Source organism: Eleutherodactylus coqui, chromosome 2, assembly GCF_035609145.1.
Source record: "Eleutherodactylus coqui strain aEleCoq1 chromosome 2, aEleCoq1.hap1, whole genome shotgun sequence".
Lineage (NCBI taxonomy): Eukaryota > Metazoa > Chordata > Amphibia > Anura > Eleutherodactylidae > Eleutherodactylus > Eleutherodactylus coqui.
In genome coordinates this window covers 235385697-235406080 of record NC_089838.1, presented here as the reverse complement: position 1 = coordinate 235406080, position 20384 = coordinate 235385697, and the positions used below count along the sequence as shown (strand labels likewise).

At 42.9% G+C, this 20384-nt stretch overlaps 1 protein-coding gene across 1 annotated transcript in view; it reads left to right on the top strand.

The window, feature by feature from the left end:
- The window catches only part of ATP8B4 (ATPase phospholipid transporting 8B4 (putative)), a 211453-nt gene that overhangs the window by 84453 nt on the left and 106616 nt on the right, over nucleotides 1-20384 (top strand). The window contains exon 8 of the mRNA XM_066592633.1: nucleotides 19371-19443. Within this exon, the coding sequence (XP_066448730.1) occupies nucleotides 19371-19443 (73 nt within the window). The remainder of the gene's footprint in view (nucleotides 1-19370; nucleotides 19444-20384) is intronic.

Genomic DNA, 20384 nt, shown 5'->3' with positions numbered 1-20384 from the left:
TACAGTCCTTCTAAAGGTACAGCCTTCCACAGAATCAATGTGGATTCCATTGAGTATTATTTGTGAGCACTTTGGGTGAAGTATGTGTTTTTTATAACTGCCATATGATCTGAGGTACTAACCTGGCCTTAGATAAAACAAACTCCGATTAAATCCTTGGCTTGTGCGCTCACATATTACTGATGCAGAGGTCTTTTCTAAGAGTTCTCACACCAGGGGTTTTGAGCATGAAATGATTATAGCTTGGACTGCACTGAAGGCACTTACAGTGTTTGCTTCTTCTTCTTTTTTTGTATTTTCTTAAATCAATTTCTGATTAAATATGGATTTCAATATAGCTAAACTCAGACATGCTACAATCATTTCCCATTGCCTTTGCCACAAGTTTGCTGTGTATATCTCTTTCTTGCCTTCCCAAAAAGCCGTAAGAAGACTCCTCCCAATGAATATGGCGGTCAATCTCTCCCATATAAAGTTGCCAAAAAATGATTAATGATAAATTTTCCTTCCTGAGACTTACAGGTCTTTTTTTCATTTTTTTTAAGCTTGACTACTTTTAAGCCCTTTTTTTTCACTTTCAGTTTTTCCTCCTCTTTCAAAAAATCATAACTTTTTATTTTTTAGTTTTACATAGCTTCATGAGGGTTTTTTTTATGGAAAGAGTTGTATTTGTCAATAGTACCATTTAATGTAACACATAATTTACTGGAAACTTGAAAAGAATTCTCATTTTTTGCTGGATATCCTGTAGATTCTATTGCTACCATTTTTGAGTTTGTTTGATTTCCTGATCGCTTTTTGTTAAATTTCTTTCTTGGAGATGGCGTGACCAAAAAATGCGCCTTTCTGCCTTTTTTTTTTTGGGCGCTCATCATGCAGGATAAATAATATTTTAGAAAGCCCCTGGCTGCCATGGCAACTGAACAGCACCCAGCGATCACATTGCGTGCAGGCTATTCAGGACCCCTGAACATTTAGAGGGTTAGCAGCTGCGATCAGCAGTTGCAGGTGGTATCTCGCAGCGCTGCAGCAGGTCTTCCCTGTACCTTCACATGTACAGGCTGCCCCATGTGTGTGTACATGAAGAAGAGCACATCCTCTGCAAACACTATAGTTAGGGCTCTGATTCCATCCAAGTACTTCCAAGACTGCGATCGTACAATATACTGCTCAGTAAAGCACAGCATTAGGACAACACAAGTACCCCTACAGACATGACACGTAATCCCCTGGAGAACACACAGCACAGGTTACAAATGTAGTCACATTGGCAAATGAACAGGTGCCTTCTTGGAATTAATGACTAAGAAGTGTATATTTCCTTCTTGCGTGTTCTTTGCTCCCCTCTCCAGTTGTTACAGCGGGACTGAAATTATTTGTCTAGTGACTAGGAAAATGTAGCAAGAACAATGCCGAGCTATTTCTTAGAATGCATGACCTGACTAGCGAAGTTTTGTTGTTTGGGCTGAGCAGCTTAACTATATAAATTAGTCTCCTTAAAAGGTATTGAAAAGCTTTATTCTCAAACGCTATCAAAATATCATTATTTTGTCTAGTGAAAGCAATTGATTCATAAACAGATGGAGGGCTGCCTAGTGTAGAACTGAAGCACATTGTTTTATTGTCTCCTGTGCCAAAGACCACACGCAAACCTCTCTTTTATTGCATAAAGGTACATTCGTATTCAATTACATAGATTCTATTCTTCTCTTTTTGTTGATCACACTGTGTGAATTTGTCAAGATTCTATTATGAAGGTCTTTACATACAAATGTGGTTTATTTCTTTTCAGTAGAGAATAACCTGACTTGACACTAGTTAGTGATTACAGGAGACCTCTTTATCAGAAATATAACTTTTCCCGGTACTGAATTAAAAGTAGATTTGTCACTTCATGCAACTTCCCTTATGTGTTTGCTGCATGTTATAAAGCAGGAGGCGCTAATCTCTGGGCTTCTAAGGCTGGTTTTACTGAAAACAGAAATGGCAGTTAGTCGAATGAGTAGAACTGCCCATCTGATGCCTTAAGCAAAAATTTGGTCACACTGATCAAAGAAATCTATGTTCCTTAAGGCGCCCATCCACATTAGACAGAAATAGGTTGATGGTTGATTCAAACTGGCCATACGTGTTAAGTGACTGATCTGGATTATGATTTTCTCCAGCAGGCTTCGGGGTATTTTGTCGCTTCCGAATTGTATCGTGTGCACACATCGTGGAGCAAATTAGACACAAGCTATCAGCCTCATATCCAAAATGGCTCTCTGCCCAGAAACAGCCAGACAGGACCTTTTATTGTACAGACACACAATGGGCGTGCAACAGGTTACATCAGTAACATATAGGATTCTCATTTGTCGGATCATATAGAATCCCCCGCCTCCCCCTCTCCCCACCTCTCTCAAGTAGGAGCCTTTGTCTTTAACAACATGTGGCCAAATCTGAAAGTGAAAGTAGATATCTCTTTGTTGAAGAAGATTCTGTGTGGGGGATGGGGAGGACTGGGAAAACACTCAAGATGAACACATAAGCAGTAACATAACACTGTGATTTAACTATTTCCTTATGCAGCAGAGTTCCACATTAGGCTGAAGTCACAAAACACACATAATACGTCTAGTGCAAATCGATAGACATTTTATACTAATTAATTATCATGTCTATCACAATCCCCCCTTTAAAATGTCTATCCTCTAACTCTCTATCTAATTTTCACAGTTCTCTGCGCATGAGCCTATAACTGGAGCGCGTTGAAGGTTCGTTTTAGGGTCTTCAAGGGGGGGGAGGACTTGTCCACTCCTTGTGGGGATGCATCCAGCAAACTCATGGTGGGAGCGGCTTTTCCAACATCAGTTTCACAGGTCTCTCTGACACAGGGGATAACACAGCAGACTAGAACAGAAAAGATAACCATCAGTTCACATACAACAGCGACGCCCGTCTGTGCCAGGATCCTTTACCACCCGCTCATCCATGGCGAGTGCTGGTCCCAAAAGTTAGCTCTTTTTAGTTAGTGCGGTCAGCTTCTTAATGGCAACTGCGTCTTTACCCGCGGGTCACGTGTCGTCTAGGATGTAGGTACAACAAGTCTCCCCTATCATCTTACAGACACTCCCCTTTTTAGCTAAAGTCATATCTAAGGTCATTCTATTCTGAAAAGTCATAGTCGAGGTAGGTCCTATTGGTCGACTAGTCCCTATAAGGCGTCTCTAGTATAATTTATAAACCACTGCTAATTATAATAAACATAATTAATCCAATCAACGTTTATTTACCATAATGATCAGGAAAATGGACTCGAATCTAGTTTTAACTTGGTCTCTAATTTTTAAAACTTGTCAGGTACCCCCCTTGGCTATCCTATGACGTCAATGTATACGTGTAGATCAAAACTACCACCAGGGGTCTCTCTTCTCGCTCTAGTAGAATGTTACAATACTAGTAGCGTGCACAGGTACGCACGGTGTGGGACTCCCTAATCTTCACCCACACCAATGTCCCTCCTGGAGATAGTCCTAATGGTGAACACGTCCAGGTCGCCTCACCCTGACCCTACACTACCTAGTGACAAGACTGGAAGGAACCACCGTACCTATGCGGAAAACAAGGATAGACCAACATGACGGGATAACCACAAAACACAGACCAAGTTGGATCGAGATAAATTAACTATTGGGGGTAACCTCATTATCCTCAATGCTGTCTGACAGGATGTGGAGGAGCATAAGGGCTTTACTAAGGCACACTCCCCTGTCCAATTACCCTCCAGGCGGGTCCTCTACCTCATGTCTCCACAAAGCCAGTAAACGTCTCCTAAGGACTGAACCCGATTCTGCATCCATTCCCCTCCTTTCGTACCGTAGGAGGAGCAATACCCGTTAGTGAGTTCCCCAAAAATCTCCCTCCACCCTGCCTATTTGCCCGGCAGGTGTAGTTTCCAGGGTAGTCAGTAATACTCTCTCTGGTGCAAAACACTTAAGTAGTTATAGAGTATTCCTTCTTCCACTTCTCATGGACAGTGTAATTAGCGGAAATGTTCGTGAAGAGACTAATAAACCACTCTTCAGCATCTACAGGGAGATTTAGGGGGACCATCCCCGAGTGTAGTCGGGCACTACCGCACACACAACAGTTAGACTTGTTGCTCCTGTTAGCATTGTACCTCATCAACTCCAACCAGAGATTCTGATCAGAGTAGCCAGTCGCTACTGTCAAGGTGTCCTCAAAGGTAGGGTCGGCTATGATCATCATGTTCGTCAAGGTCTTTATCTTACGGCGGAGGGGGTTAATTATGGGCACGGGACTAAGTGAAGGCTTCCATTCGGCTGCATCTACCATACCCCTTATTTTAAACTTCCCTAAGGGATCTGTCCTCCCGTACCGGTATGTCCCCAGACTATAAGTCCCTCCGTCCCCCGGGCTTGGATCTCCCATGGTTAATGTAAAAACCGCATTAAAACCAAGCAACATACTAAGTTCAGCCTTCCAATACCTGCTGTCCTTATTATTCTCAAGGAGGGTTATACGACTAATTAGGGATTTCCCGCTCCTATCTTTCTTATTTAAGGCACTTCGCGGTTTATAGGACCAGTCTATTTCTGCGTTACATCCCACTAATCCCCAATAACGGCAGTCTTCTCCCCAGACGTTATCAGTGGCGCAAACATATTGTATTCCCCGGGTATATAAGTCATATAACCAGCTGGACTGAGCTAAATCTGGCCTGCGGTGGGATCTTGCGCCTAGACACGGGACCACAGTACAATAGTTGAAGGAATATGCGGCTACTTGAGCATTGAACGAGTTATACCAGAAGGTAACCATACCCTCATATTCTTCCGACTAAGGATTCCAGTTGCCACCCTCCTCTCTCACTAGCCCTAACCAGAGTAATGTCTTTGGCACAACTAAGACTGGTCTCCCAGATCTGAAGCTTTCTTACAGTATGAAGCATGGATCCATGTAAGTCTTTCGGCTAGTTTCACAGCTGTGGCAGTAGTCAGAAGCACCTGGTAGGGGCCATCAAATCGGGGCTCAAGAGGGTGCTTCCTGAGGAACTTCTTGATGCACACCCAATCCCCAGGCTGCAAGATATGTGTCCCAGTGTCTGCCTCTGAGTCTGGAAGAGAACACCTGTGCATAGGCTTTGGTTAGTTCTTTAGCAACGGAAATCACATACTCAGTCAACACATCAGATTGTAATTGTAACTACTGAGGATAGTAACGACCTAGCCTTGGGGCTAGCCCAAACAATCTCGTAGGGAGATAATGTATAATCCCCCCTGGGTTCATATCTAACACTGTATAAGGCTATTGGATGACAGCCTTTCCAAAGTGGCGTCATTTTTAAGTATCTTACTTTTTAGCGTGCCACTACGTCTCTCCACCTTTCCACTACTCTAAAGATGGTAGAGTATGTAAAAGGCCTGGGATACACCCAGAGCAGACATGACATGTTACATTCACCTGCGAAGTTTGTACCTCTGTCTGACTCTGAATCACTTCTGGTACCCCCATATTCACAGTTTACCTCGTTCATGAGCTTCTTTGCGGTTACCTACTTGTTTGCCTTGGTGACAGAGTCGGCCTCCAACCTGCAAAGACATCAACAACAACAAGCACGTATTCATACTTCCCAACAAGTGGGAGCTGAACGTAGTCAATTTGCAATCCCTGAAATGGGTAGAGTGGTCCAGGCAAGTGTGATGTGGCAAATTTACTTCTGCCCTGTCTCACCCATGGCATAGATCATGCTAAACTGGACAAATGATGCAGCAGCTACAAAGAACCTAGAAGTCGCCCATCCTCTTTCAAGCGTCGTCGTCATTACTGCTTTACTAGGTGGGTCTTTCCGTCCATCAGCTGGGCCATCATGGGATACAGGAACTGTGGTGGGCAAGTGCTGTTGACTGTTCACCACACGCTGTCCTGTTTCTGCTGCTCCCATATTAGTCCATTTATTCTTTCCTTCCTTGCTGGCTTGTAACTGTAAAAGTCTTTAGCATATCAAAGTCCAAATTTTTGTCAATGTCCAAAGTTTTTACCACTGACTCATGCCATCAGTATCTTTTCTTCTTTCTTCCACGGCTTGAGGGCCGCTGCCTTTGCTATGCTGTCAGCGAGGGTGTCGTCTCTCGCCTCTCCAGTGTAGGAATCGGTGCGAACTCTCAACTTTGTCAGGTAGAAGCAGGGCCTCCATGCGACTCTGTACCGCTGCACCATTCTCAATTGGTTGTCCTGCTAAGGTAAAAACTGTCTGGCCTTCCATATTGGGCCGCAATCATGAGCTATGCCAAATGCATACCAGGAGTCAGTGTAAAGGGTTGCCGTCTTACCTCTCGCCACTCTACACGCCTTAGTGATGGCCTTTAATTCCGCTTCTTGTACTGAGACATGCGGAGGTAGAACTTCTGCTTCTAGGACATCTTGTTGTGTGACCACTGCATATCCGATGTGGAGTCATCAATCCTCACCCTGATACCATCTGCAAAAAGCTCAACATATGCATTATCAACAGAGGTTCTGATAACTGTTTGCATACCTGCAGTTTCTTACTGAATTAGTACTAAATAATCGTGCTGATGTTCTATTTCACATGGCTCGGAATCTTGTTATCTTACTCCATTTATTTATTTTTTTTCAAACCCAATAGCTGATCTACAACACCTAGATCATCTATGGCCCAGATCACCTCTGCCTCCCCCCTTTTGAACCGGAATACTCAATGGAAAAAAAGAGTAATTGCGTTCAAACTAGTAAACCAAGAGGCACAAAAACAAGCACTTTGTAGGTCAAGGTGACATTGTATGCAGCAAAGTCTGAGCGAAAATCTCCTTACAAAAAAATGTTTTTCCTTTCAGGTCGCAGTTAGCATTTTTCAACACAAGGGGGCGCAACACAAGTCAAATTTTACGTCACCCAGTGTAATAGTATTTCAGGGGAAGTCCAGCATTTAGCTTTTACTCTTCTGTCGGAATATAATTATAGCTTCAGTGTAGACTGACACTAGAATATACAAAAGACTTAAGGAAAAACTAAAGAATACGGATGAATTAACATCCTACTCTGAGCAATTCAGTCCCTCTTTCTTCACATAGAAAGTAAAATTACTTCATCGAATTGCGTGAAAAAGTTTGCTGGGTGACTATGGGGAAATTATTTCGTCTGTAGGAGCCTTCCATAACATCATCTGTCTGAGTATCCATTGGAGAAGCGGGCAGTGGAAAACAGAGCCCCTGGGAACATGACAGAGCGTCCCCTGCCATGCATTCCTGGTCTCTGCCCCCCATGCATCAACTCCAATCTTCCATGCACTATAAACCAGCTTAGTCGTCTACTATGTCCCAAGCTGCATCTTCACAAAGGTTTGTTTCCCTGAACTTATCACACATCCAAAGTGGCCACATCTTGGAGTGTAACAAAGTCTGGTCAAACAAAACCTTACTTCAGACAATCATGATGTTAGCACTGGATACAGTGGCATTGGGAAATATAGGCCTCCCAAGTGCAGCAAAATGGCCGCCAGAGGCAGAAAGGGGCGGGGCTACAGATCTCCCAGGTGAGGCAAAATGGCTGCCGGAAGAAGGGGCGGGGCCAGGGGCAGCAGCACTTCCGGGTGAGGCAAAATGGCCGCTGGAGGAGGAAGGGGCGGGGCCAGGTCCTGTCCCAGATGGGGAGGGATCGGAAGTAACCTCACACACCCTGAAAGTGAGCACATGGGGGGAAGTAACGTCAGGGTGGGGGCAGGCCTCACTACATTTACTGCAGAGTCACACTATGTTGGATTGTAAACATTGCAAGCACGGCCGCCATTACAGGGAGGGGCTGTAGTCAACACAAAGACATTACATTGTTCATAAGCAATACACATACCCCCCCTACATGCTTTCCCCTCTTCAATCTCTTAACTACGTTATACCTCCTCCTAGCAATCTAAAAACACCTTTCTTTCTGCTGGGCTTCCTACTCATCTTCTGAAAACTTTCTACAATCTATCTTGCCATAATCATTTCTGCTTATCTGTCCATGACCTTACATTTCTTTCTGCAACTTTTCCTGATCCTTCTCTTTGTATAACATTTCTACATGTTTTGCATATTCCAAAACATCCTGTACTGATCCCTCATTCTATCCGAAGTTTCTGGACACAGTAGTGTTTCTCTTGTAAAATCTGCTTTCTTCAAATCCTTCCAATATAACCTCTCTTTCCCACCTAGATTACAATGCACATTAATTCTACAAGACAAAAGGAACGGAAGGGTTAATTGGAAAAAGCTTTCAGTTCACTCTCTTATTAGCAGCCCTCCCCCCAATAATAAACAACTGCACATTCTTTCTATAATACCAAACAGAGGGGATTACTGGAGAATAACCACAACGGCTCAAGGTATATATCTCATCTACCTTTATAACAACCAACCTCTACTAGTAATCCGTCTGGACAGGACATTTTAGCTATACACAGAGACTGACGATTATTTTCAATGACCAAGAGTTTCTGGAGTCAGCCGTCACAAAGCACGGCTATATTCCCATGTATATACCTTTCCACATATGAGAACATAACACGCTCAATCATAAAGGTAAATATACGTATCATAAATCTTCCTAACCTCACACTAGTTTACCTAGGAGTAAGTGTCTGGCATGTTCCCTCAGACTTAAACAGCCGAGTCCGCCCTTCCGACACATTAACCCTCACAGAATTTATCTCTTGGTCTTGTATACACAGTGTTTAACCGTCTCAGACACAACAGCATACAAAATACCCCTAGACAGGTAACATGGTGATTTTTCGAGTGGACAGAACTAGAGTTATTACCTGTCTTTCAGTGAAGGTCCAGTCTGGATCAGATACAGGCAGATTTAGCAGTCAGAACCCAGATCACATCGGTAGATTTACATAAACCAATCTTACCGTGTTCTGTAGATTTTCGGGCCCCTGAGTTCTGCATGCCATCTGCCGATCTCTGTACGTTCCAGGCTGTGACCTCACAGATCCACTCGCTCACCCAAGGACGACACTGATCTGGATTATGATTTTCTCCAGCAGGCTTCGGGGTATTTTGTCGCTTCCGAATTGTATCGTGTGCACACATCGTGGAGCAAATTAGACACAAGCTATCAGCCTCATATCCAAAATGGCTCTCTGCCCAGAAACAGCCAGACAGGACCTTTTATTGTACAGACACACAATGGGCGTGCAACAGGTTACATCAGTAACATATAGGATTCTCATTTGTCGGATCATATAGAATCCCCCGCCTCCCCCTCTCCCCACCTCTCTCAAGTAGGAGCCTTTGTCTTTAACAACATGTGGCCAAATCTGAAAGTGAAAGTAGATATCTCTTTGTTGAAGAAGATTCTGTGTGGGGGATGGGGAGGACTGGGAAAACACTCAAGATGAACACATAAGCAGTAACCTAACACTGTGATTTAACTCTTTCCTTATGCAGCAGAGTTCCACATTAGGCTGAAGTCACAAAACACACATAATACGTCTAGTGCAAATCGATAGACATTTTATACTAATTAATTATCATGTCTATCACAGTGACACCGGATGAAGATCTGTCTGGGAACATTCTTTCAAAGAAAGATTGTTCGTAGGGGAAAGAGTTTTCGACCACACGAAAGATCTTTTGTCCAACTATTGAACACAAAATTTCAAAAGTCTCCAACCTCCTTCAAGACAATGACTGTTATCTGTTGGATGAAATGATTACATTTCACTCAATTAGCAACGTTTTGATTAATACAATCGATTTTCATCAACCCTAAGCCCCATTTACATGCAACGATTATCGCTCAATATTCGTTATTAAACGATGGTTTTTGAGCAATAAATCCATGGGAGCAGCTGATTTCATTGTATTCAGCTGACAGCCCGTGGCCATGCGAAGACAATGCAGCTGAGTACAAAGTCCAGACCACATTCTGGGCTTTGCAAACAGCTGCTGGAGGCTCATTTACATGTTAATGAAGTTGGTAAAGTGCTAATGGACATTAGTGCCCATTAGTATTTTAGGCAAAATGATCTCTAGAACTTTCAGTTGTTTGAAAGATTCTTTGCTTGTAAACCCAACAGAACTCTGCAAACAATGTAATGTACACATCAATAGCATTACTCATAAAGAATGAAACTTTACCTGGGTAAAAGAGGATATAGCACCTCTAACCAACACATCACTACTGCTGCATACTGATTAAGACATAAAGGGCTATAGCATGACCATACTAGAAAGAAATGTGGCAATAATCTAATCAGGAACAGGATGGAAAGAGCTATACTATGTTAACAGAATAGCATAGAGGAAAATGCAGTGTGAAGAGAACTTAATAGTGTGTCATGAGACAGAAAATAATGTAAGAGCTTTCTATCGCACTTCCCTTCTTTTTGCGAAATTTGGGCTTATTGGTCACTAAATATGTGTGATTTGCTTTATTGTGTTCTAAGTCAACAGTATTTAAAGGGGTTGTCCCGAGGCAAAACATCAAAATTTTACATTAGCCCATTCCCCCTTTCACCCCCCGGCATAAAATAGCATTTTAAAGCGGTTTTTAAACCGCTTGCTACTCACCGATGTGATGAAATATGAACATATAAAATTCTTCTCCCAAGATGGCCGTCGGTCCTTTCCCAGAGATGCACTGCGGTTTTCTCCCATGGTGCACCATGGGCTCTGTGCGTTCCATTGCCGATTCCAGCCTCCTGATTGGCTGGAATTGGCACACGTGACGGGGCGGAGCTACGATGACGACACGGTGACCAGCTCTTCGGCACGAACGGCCCCATTCACCAGGCAGAAGCACGGACTGCGCAAGCGCGTCTAAAAACGCCAGAAGACATTGGAATTAGACGAAGCCATGGAGACGAGGACGCTAGCAACAGAGCAGGTAAGTGAATAACTTCTGTATGGCTCATAATTAATGCACGATGTACATTACAAAGTGCATTAATATGGCCATACAGAAGTGTATAACCCCACTTGCTGCCGCGAGACAACCCCTTTAAGACTGCAGTATCCTCTTCTTCATGCAAAACACAGGAATGATCTCAATGAAGAGAGATACAAAATTAATGACTGCATTGGCAATTTTTTGCAATAAGTAAAGAAGTGCCATTGAAGGATCATACATTATTTTATTTTCCTCCTGCTTCTCCAACTCCAGAAGTGCAATCGTTCCATATCCAAGGTGGTAGACTCTCGTTATATCACATTTAAATCATTGCTATGCCCAATACGCACAACTCTTATCGTATTTGCTTGTGCACTATGAATGGCTAGCTTTTTAACAGCTGAAATCCTGTGAAGTCCCTTTTTTTCTCCCAAACACATTTTAATAGGGTCATGTCATGTCATAATGCATACTGCCAAGTTGGAGACTAAAAAACAGTAGCTAAATAGCACATTATTCAATAGTTTAAATGGACGACTGCTAATGTACTATGGTGGATCTTTAAAACTACTGTAGGCATAATGGAAGAATGTATAAAGTAAATTTTTAGCATCCACCACTAAACCTTTTATTGCTCTTGGGTACTACAACTGCATCCAACTCCCAGATACAACTCCAGAGGACTGGCATTCCACTTTAACAAACAATTTTTCAACATTTCTAATGGAACTTCGCCTCAGGCTGTTCTACTGAAATACCATATTTCACATGTCTTACTATGGATCTGTTCAAGTTTACTGACTGTGTTTACCATACAGTATACATCTAGGAGGCATTCAGATCTATTCTGTAATGTTCCCAAAACGTCTATCGGCTAAACATACAACAAAATAAATAAAATAGCCCCTATTTGTATAGCGCCAACTTAATTTGCAGGGCTTTCAGGTAATTTATTTATTACTCCCCAGCAAGCTGGGTAATTATTTTACCGACATCAGAAGGATGGAAGGCTGAGTCAACCTTGAGCCAGCTAACTGAACCATGCGGGGAGTGAATCTACAACCTTCAGGACATGAGCGAGAGCTGAAGATAAAGGCCCAATTAGACACAACGATTATTGCTCAAAATTTGCTTAGAAGCCGTCTTTTGAGCAATAATCGTTGTCTAAATGTGCTCATTTTTCACTGTTCGGCCAAACAACGATTTTCAGTTCTGCTTGAAAACCATCATTCAGCAGAACAGCTGATAAGCAGGACCTCACACTGTGTTCTGCCTGCAGAGAGTTGATTACAGCTGATAACATTGATACAGCTGTTCTCAGCCCCACAGGCAGAACAGCTGATTAGCAGGATAGTGTCTGCTGTCCATTGTGCTAAATTCTCCACAAGGAGCCCGTGGCTGAAGAATGGAGGTAATTACGGAGCTCAGACCTCCTGCTGAGTTCAGGAAGGCTTCCAGAAGCTCATTTGCATGCAAATGAAGCTGATAAAGTACTAATAGCAATTAGTGTCTATTAGTACTTTATGCAAAACGATCCGTGATCTTTCAATATTTTGAAAGATACCTGTGTGAGTAAAAGGGCCTTAAGACATGTCTGGCTGTAAATTGTTTCCTGCAGAAATAAAAAAAATTTCACTGAATTCCACCATTCCTGTTTCTTCTTTCCCTTGACATTTTGCCATTGGCGAACTGACCAGCTACCCTCATACACAATCCCTCCAAAATCAACTTTCATCTAATGCGCATGCACAACTTTGCAGAGGAGAAGCATCCTTGAGTATGTGAGCTATATTATTTGAGTAGAGAGGTTCCTCAATATTCTACAAATGTTGAGCAGTTGGATTCATCATTTTAATGCATTCTGCATGATTAACCTATGATGCAATAGGGTTGTATAATATTGTTTGTTAGATCATTTGCCGCTCCTCCTCATCCTTAAGACATTGTTCCAAGTATCCAGTCTATTCTGGGTAGGTATAAAAATTCAAAGAAAGGGAAATAGTTAATTAGATAAAACAAGCAGAAATCTCAGACTCATTTTACAATAAAGAAAGGTGATAAAATTGCCAGTACACTAACGTTATGATGATATGGAGCAACACATGATTAAATGTTCACAATAAAATACTTGTGTTGAAAGCTTTCCAGGACAACATGTACTTGGATTGATATAAAAGGCACAGTCTTTCACTCATTGGCCAAATGATCTAGTAAATCAATATGTTGATTGTGCAGGGTATATTTAACAGTTGAGTAAATATTTAGGATTGCTTCTAACGTGCACAGCCAGTGTAAGAATGCATGTATACATTGACGAGCTTTGTTCTTGTGGGACAGACGTTTACCATGAAAGTATCAAAAATTTTTTTATGTGGTTAGGACAAGTGCTCAAAAACTCAGTGGAGTGTTGGGAGGAATGTGTTAAAAATTTGGATATTAGCAGAATCGTAGTATGATAGGTTGCAACTAGAGATGAGCGAACTTACTCGTTTAGGGCGTTTTTGCACTCGAGCACCGCTTTTTCCGAGTAACCGACTACTCGGGCGAAAAGATTCGTGGGGCGCCGGGGGTGAGCGGGGGGTTGCAGAGGTGAGTGGGGGGGGGGGGGGGAGAGCTCCCCCCTGTTCCCTACTGCTACCCCCCGCTCCACCACGCCGCCAGCGCCCCCCGAATCTTTTCGTCCGAGTAGTCAGTTACTCAGAAAAAGCGGTGCTCGAGTGCAAAAACGCCCTAAACTAGTAAGTTCGCTCATCTCTAGTTGCAACTTTTCATCAGATGTCATGTCCACAGTAATACATGGGAAAACTATTTGCATTCAAAATATTTACTTTCTCATCTGCATTGCTGCGTCGACACGATGAAATGCCATTTTGTATTAATGAGTAACGAAAATTGTAAAAACTACATTGACCCGATGTTCACTATGCACACATAAAATCTTTGGAAAAATGGAAAAACTATCGAGCCGAGGATTCTCCTTGAACTGTTCGCCGTCCACAGCTTGGTCTTCCACATTTTAGGGACATGTCAGCAGTCAATTAGTGTATATTACATGTTGGTATATTACACCAGTTAGTAAGTATATTATAGGTTATTGTAAAGCCTCCTGTATATTCGCTGTATCCTGCGGTAATATCTTGTATCTCTGATATACTCTGCAGATTGTATCGGTATTATTGTATCTTGTCACTACCCGGAAGCTAGGGGTTTGACAAGGCTTGGATGGAGGAATGCCCTAGTCACGCCCCTAGCTCCCGATTGGGTGAATTTAGTAAGGTCCTAGCAGCAGCGTGTAGATAGATTTTGTGACCGTGCTGGAGGGTTAGGATTAGGGTTAGGGATTCGTTTTCCTGTTTGGCTTACATTATTAGGTGTAAATGCAGACCCCTTTAACCCCTTAGTCACGGCATCATAGTCTTTTTACATCTTGCCTATTGCAGGACGTGTATGGAGGGGGATAGCGGCGCTATCTCCCCCCCATACAGTGCGGGCGTCAGCTGTTAATTACAGCTGACACCCGAGGGCAATAGCTGCGATCGACCGCACAGCTGATCACGGCTATTAACCCATTAAATGCTGCTGTCAATTCTGACAGCGGCATTTAAATCCCCCGACCAATGTTCGGGGGTCCTGTACGGCCCACCCCAAGGTGAGATCGTGCAGCTGCCATGGCCCCATGGCTGTCTTGGCAGACTGCCCATCAAGCTGTCCCCGTGGGGTGGTTTGGTAGGCTGCCTGTCAGAATGCAGTATGATGTAATGCTCAAGCATTACATCATACTGCAGGAGCGATCAAAGCATCGCTGGTTGTTGTACCATCTGGGGACTAAAAAAAAAGTGTAAAAATAAAAACAAAGTTATATTATTAAAAAAAAAGGAGTATAAGTTAAAAAAAAAAAAACCTTTTTGCCATATTTGCAATAAAAGAATTTAAATAATAAAGCAAAAATACGTGTTTGGTATCGCTGCGTCCATAAAAGTCCGATCTATCAAAATAATGCATTATTTACCCCGCACGGTGAATGACGTCCATAAAAAAAAAAAGACCGCCAGAAATGCGCTTTTTTTGGTCATCCTAGCTCCAAGAAAAAATGTAATAAAAAGCGATCAATAAGTCATTTGTATTAAAAAATGGTACCAACAGAAACGACAGGACATACTGCACAAAATGAGCCCTCACATAACTATGTCAACAGAAAAATAAAGCTATTGTGCGCAGAAAATGGAGAGAGAAAATAATTTAAAAAAATTAAATATCTTTGGAAAAAAATTCAAGTAGTACAGCAAAAAAAAAAAAAAAAAAAAACTATATAAAGATGGCGGAATGTCGGTTTTTTTCCCATTTCTCTCCACTTAGGATGTTTTAAAAGTACAATAAATAGTACCATTGAAAAATACAACTCGTCCCCCAAAAAACAAGCCCTCATGCAGCAACGTCGATGGATAATCAAAGGAGTTATGATTTTTTTAAAAGGGAGGCGGAAAAAAACAAAAATGGAAAAAAACTCCGTCACTAAGGGGTTAAAGGGGTTGTCTCGCGAAAGCAAGTGGGGTTAAGCACTTCTGTATGGCCATATTAATGCACTTTGTAATATATATCGTGCATTAAATATGAGCCATACAGAAGTTATTCACTTACCTTCCCTGCGCTGGCGTCCCCGTCTCCATGGCTCCGTCTAACTTCAGCGTCTAATCGCCCGATTAGACGCGCTTGCGCAGAAGGGTCTTCTGCCTTCGGGTCTCTGGAATCAGCCAATCAGGAGGCTGGAATCGGCACACGTGACGGGGCGGAGCTACGCGATGATGCGTAGAAGGGGCGGAGCCAGAACGCCGCTGCTGCCGGACAGACCCGAAGGCAGAAGACCCTTCTGCGCAAGCGCGTCTAATCGGGCGATTAGACGCTGAAGTTAGACGGAGCCATTGAGACGGGGACGCCAGCGCAGGAAAGGTAAGTGAATAACTTCTGTATGGCTCATATTTAATGCACGATGTATATTACAAAGTGCATTAATATGGCCATACAGAAGTGCTTAACCCCACTTGCTTTCGCGAGACAATCCCTTTAAAGCTATAAATGTAAGCCTAAGAGGAAAAGTAATCCCTAACCCTCCAGCACGGGCACAAAATCAAATTTACACGCTGCTACTGTCCCTGCGCTCCCTCAGTGGTCCGTGCGGGCACTTTTTTGCACCCTCTCTGCCGGCTCTGTTCCGGCCGGCAATTGCCCCAGTCACTCACTCTTGGGGTCCACTGTCCATGTGCCTCAGCTGCAGCCTTTGGCTCAGCCGCCACTCCAACTCAGGCTGCGGTCCTCCTGCCGTGTCAGGACATCACTTGTAGGATAACAGGCCGCCGCTCCCTACCTCGTTGGTCTCCTCTCGCGCCCCTGCTCTGCCGCAGCTCCCAGGCTCGCCGCGATGTCTTCCTGCCATCTCAGAACGGGACTGCCCGGTCTCCTCCAGTGCCGCCACTGTCCTCCTGGCTTGTTTGAATTTGGTAACGCCCCCCAGCCAATCAGAAGCTAGGGGCGTTACTAAATTGTTTGACAGCTGGTACCTTGTCACCACCCTTAACTTCTGGTGGTGACAAGGTACAATAATACAGATCGTATCTACTACAGAGAGAGAATACAGTCACTGAGCTGTAGACCACTATATACATGTGTGTGGCCGAGCCATTTGTATTTAGCTGCGTGCAGCAGAGCAAGGTGTGTATTTAGCTGCGTGCAGCAGAGCAAGGTGTGTATTTAGCTGCGTGTAGTGGAACTTGCTCGCTTAGCAACGTGTCACTATCTCTAGCGCCTCTAGACTGAATATTGAAACTGTGACCTGGCCTTATAGTCAATGTATCTAACTCAGATTTTAGGGCGGAGGTGAGGATGTCACAAATCTAATGACACCAAAATCATCCACCAAAGGTCAGGCGAAGAGGTCAAAGTGTGGGGCAAGAAAAAGCCTGTAGGCTTTTTTATATTAGATGTGTACACTGAAAAATCTTTTAAGGACCACATTTTTGGGAAAAAAAATCTGTCCATTTTTCTGTGATAGATTTTGAATTGCCCTATACTTGAACTTTCCATCTGTGTATAGACTAAGGGCTATTTCAGACGACCGTATATCGGCTCGGTTTTCACGCCGAGCCGATGTACGGTGTCCTTGTCTACAGGGGGAGGAGGATGGAAGAGCCAGGAGCAGGAACTGAGCTCCCGCCCCCTCTCCGCCTCTCTCCACTATTTGCAATAGGAGGGGGCAAGACAGGGCGAAGCTAAGTACTGGCGCTTAGCTCCAGCCCCGTCCCGCCCCTCCCATTGCAAATAGTGGCTCCTGGCTCTTGCATCCTCTCCCTCCCCCCTGCAGACAAGGACACCGTATATCGGTTCGGTGTGAAAACCGAGCCGATATACGGTCGTCTGAATAAGCCTTAATTGATACATTTTGTGCACAGCGCTGAAAAATATGTTGCCACAGTATATAGCATGTATAACAGGAAAAGTGATGTAGGATGAATAAGACTGTGTTCATACTTGTGTTGGGGATTTCCATCTCCGTTCCGTTAATGGAACAAATAGTTTCGGTCAAGGCAGGCAAACAAAGCTTTCCATTGAAAATTGTTAAAAAAACTGAAACATTTCATTCCATTTTTCTGCTTTAAAAAAATGCACAGAGAGACGGAAAGCCATAATGCAAATGTGAGCACATTCATTTGTTACGTACACTACCTATAGACTTTGGCCTTGCAAGTAAATGCTGAAAATGAATGAAAATGTTTTAGAGTAATGCTATATACAAGCTTTGTATACGGAAAATATTCTTCTGATTGCATTTTTAGATCTTGTGTTTTAGATACTCTGAGAGTATATCTATTTTCATTTAGGCCCAATGTGCATGGGCGGATTTTAATTATAAAATCCGCCTGTGTCTCCTGCGCAGGAGATCTGCACCTCTTGCTGCCCATAGGAATGCATTAGCGTCCACAAGGCAATTTATAGCATGCGGATGTGTTTCTTTTTTTTTTTCTGGCGTGCAGATTGAACGCGTGGAAAGAAATTGCAGCATGCTCCATTTTTCTGTGGATCTCGCTGGACAGCTTCCATTGCAGTCAATGGAAGCTATCTGCTCCGCAGCACACCTGCAGCTGTCACTGTGGAGGCGCCGCGGATCCACGGGAAAGCAGGAGATTGAAACGTTTTTTTAAAAAAGCAGCGCGCATGCGTCTGGCACGTCCGAACGCATCAGCCATGCTGAAGAAAGGAGACCCGCGCTGGAGCTGGACAGGTAAGAAAATGTTTTTTTCCTTCCCATGTCCATGGGCACTGCTGGATTTCCCTGCGGGATTCAGCAGTGGAATCCGTGCGTGCAAGTGGATATTGGCCCTTAGTTGTTGTAGAATCAGAGCTTCACAATGCCATTTGTATGTATATGTACAAATGAAGGACCATAATATACTGTTGAAAAGCACTGCAATAAGACAGTAACCGGCCTGCTTTATATTATTGTATTGTGAAGCTGATATTAAGATGGAATGGCTTTTTAATTTATGATACCTCAACATGACATTAATCCGTAAGCAGTTAGAGGGACTGTCCGAGTTACAGCTTATCTGTAAAACTCCTTTCCCAGGCACTGAAATAACAAACAATGATATACTCGCCTCTCCCCGCTCCCACTGTGTCCTGCTCCAATGCTCTGTCCTCTGTGCCTATGTGTGTTTACAGGCTGTAGGCCCGCCTAGTTATGGGACATCACAGACACAGCAGCCAATAACAAAGTTCAGGATTGATTGCAAAGCTCTGTCATTGGCTGCAGCGCTCATGACATCTCATAATTAGGCTGGGGAAGCCTGTAAATGTGACTTCACAGGGAAGATTTGGAGCAGTGCTGCAAGACACAACAGGAGCGGGGAGAGGTGGGCACAGGGGCGTAACTATAGGGGATGCAGGGAACACGGTTGCACCCGGGCCCAGGACCCTTGAGGGGGCCCATAAGGCCTCTCTTCTCTATATAGGAAGCCTAGTAATATGAATTAAGCATTAGTTAGACTTGGCATTTGGGCCTTGAATCTTCAAGTTACACCTCTGGGTGGGCATGTCATTGTTTGTTATGTCAGTGCATGAGAAACCCCTTTAAACTATAGCGCCCAAATCTTTCTTTAGTTCTTTGCTGTTTTCATTAAGAAAAAAATGTTTGAGTTAAGTTTGGTTCTTTTGTAGAAATTATTTGGAAATCTTCCTAAAGAAACTGTTTGTATGGCTGTATGGGAAGGAAATTCATCCTTGTTTGCACTTTGTTCACCAATTTTATTTCCATGGTATCATATTAGTGAGCCAGCCGGGAATGTCATGGTTTTACATCTTGACTGCTCATGTTCCTTTGTTACAGAATTACTGAGGCTTCAGGCTGATTGAAAATGGCAGCAGGAATTCTGTGAGACGAAATCAATTATGCTTTTTTCTTTTTCTCTTTGCTTTTACAGACTGCAAAATGAGAAGTGGATGAATGTAAGAGCGGGCGATATCATCAGACTGGAGAACAATCAGTTTGTGGTTGTAAGTAATGCTTTCATTTATATCACTCAGTATGTGTCCAGGAATTTACTTTATGGGGATTTAATAAATTCAGGTAAGATATAGGAAGACGAAGTACATCACAAAATGTAATTTATAACAGTTATTGCCCAATGCCCACACTGTGCCATATAGTTGAGCTGGTTGGTATTAGCAAGGTGTATCCTCTAAAACTGCTGTTTAGAGGCAGATAAATACACACACTTGCTACATACACCCACAGCTTCAAAAAACCTACATTTTCCTAGAATATTTTTCAGATATCCATGCTTTAAGGTACATCTTCCTGAAACCAAATCCATTCTAATGCCCATATTTTCCCTGACTCACTATAAAAGATAGAATTGCAATAGATATTTCAACTGAAAGACCAACTGATGATCATCTCTATAAAGTTATGGAAAGCTCTTTTATTTTTGCAAAAGCAGAAAAAGCTAAAATAAATCCAGTCTATGGTTAGAAACTTTTTGAAATGCCTAAAATTCTAGAAAAAATAAAATTATTATTAGACTAAATCATACCTAGAACAGTTTATTACAAAAAAAACCCTTGTTTTATATCCCCGTCCAATAATAATCTTAATGGGTTGTAGTAGAGTGGTATCTTTACAACAGTTTGCAGTACTGGCCATCGTCAAAAGATGGCAGAAGTGTTGTGCCGCAAAAGTGATCAATCTTTTTAGACTGTTCACTCAGTGTAATGACTATGAAAATCAACCAAGAGATAGATGCTGTTTGCATAACAGTTTCATATGTTCAGTTTTCTTAAGTCCCCCAAAAACAGGATGATAGAATGTTCTCTAATTTCCAGTGTCCTACTGACCACAAAGATGTATACATTGCTAAGTGATAACTGTAATATCCACATAATGCAAAAGAAACCTCAGGCCAGACCACCATGGTCTAGTTTTGATCCTCTATGCC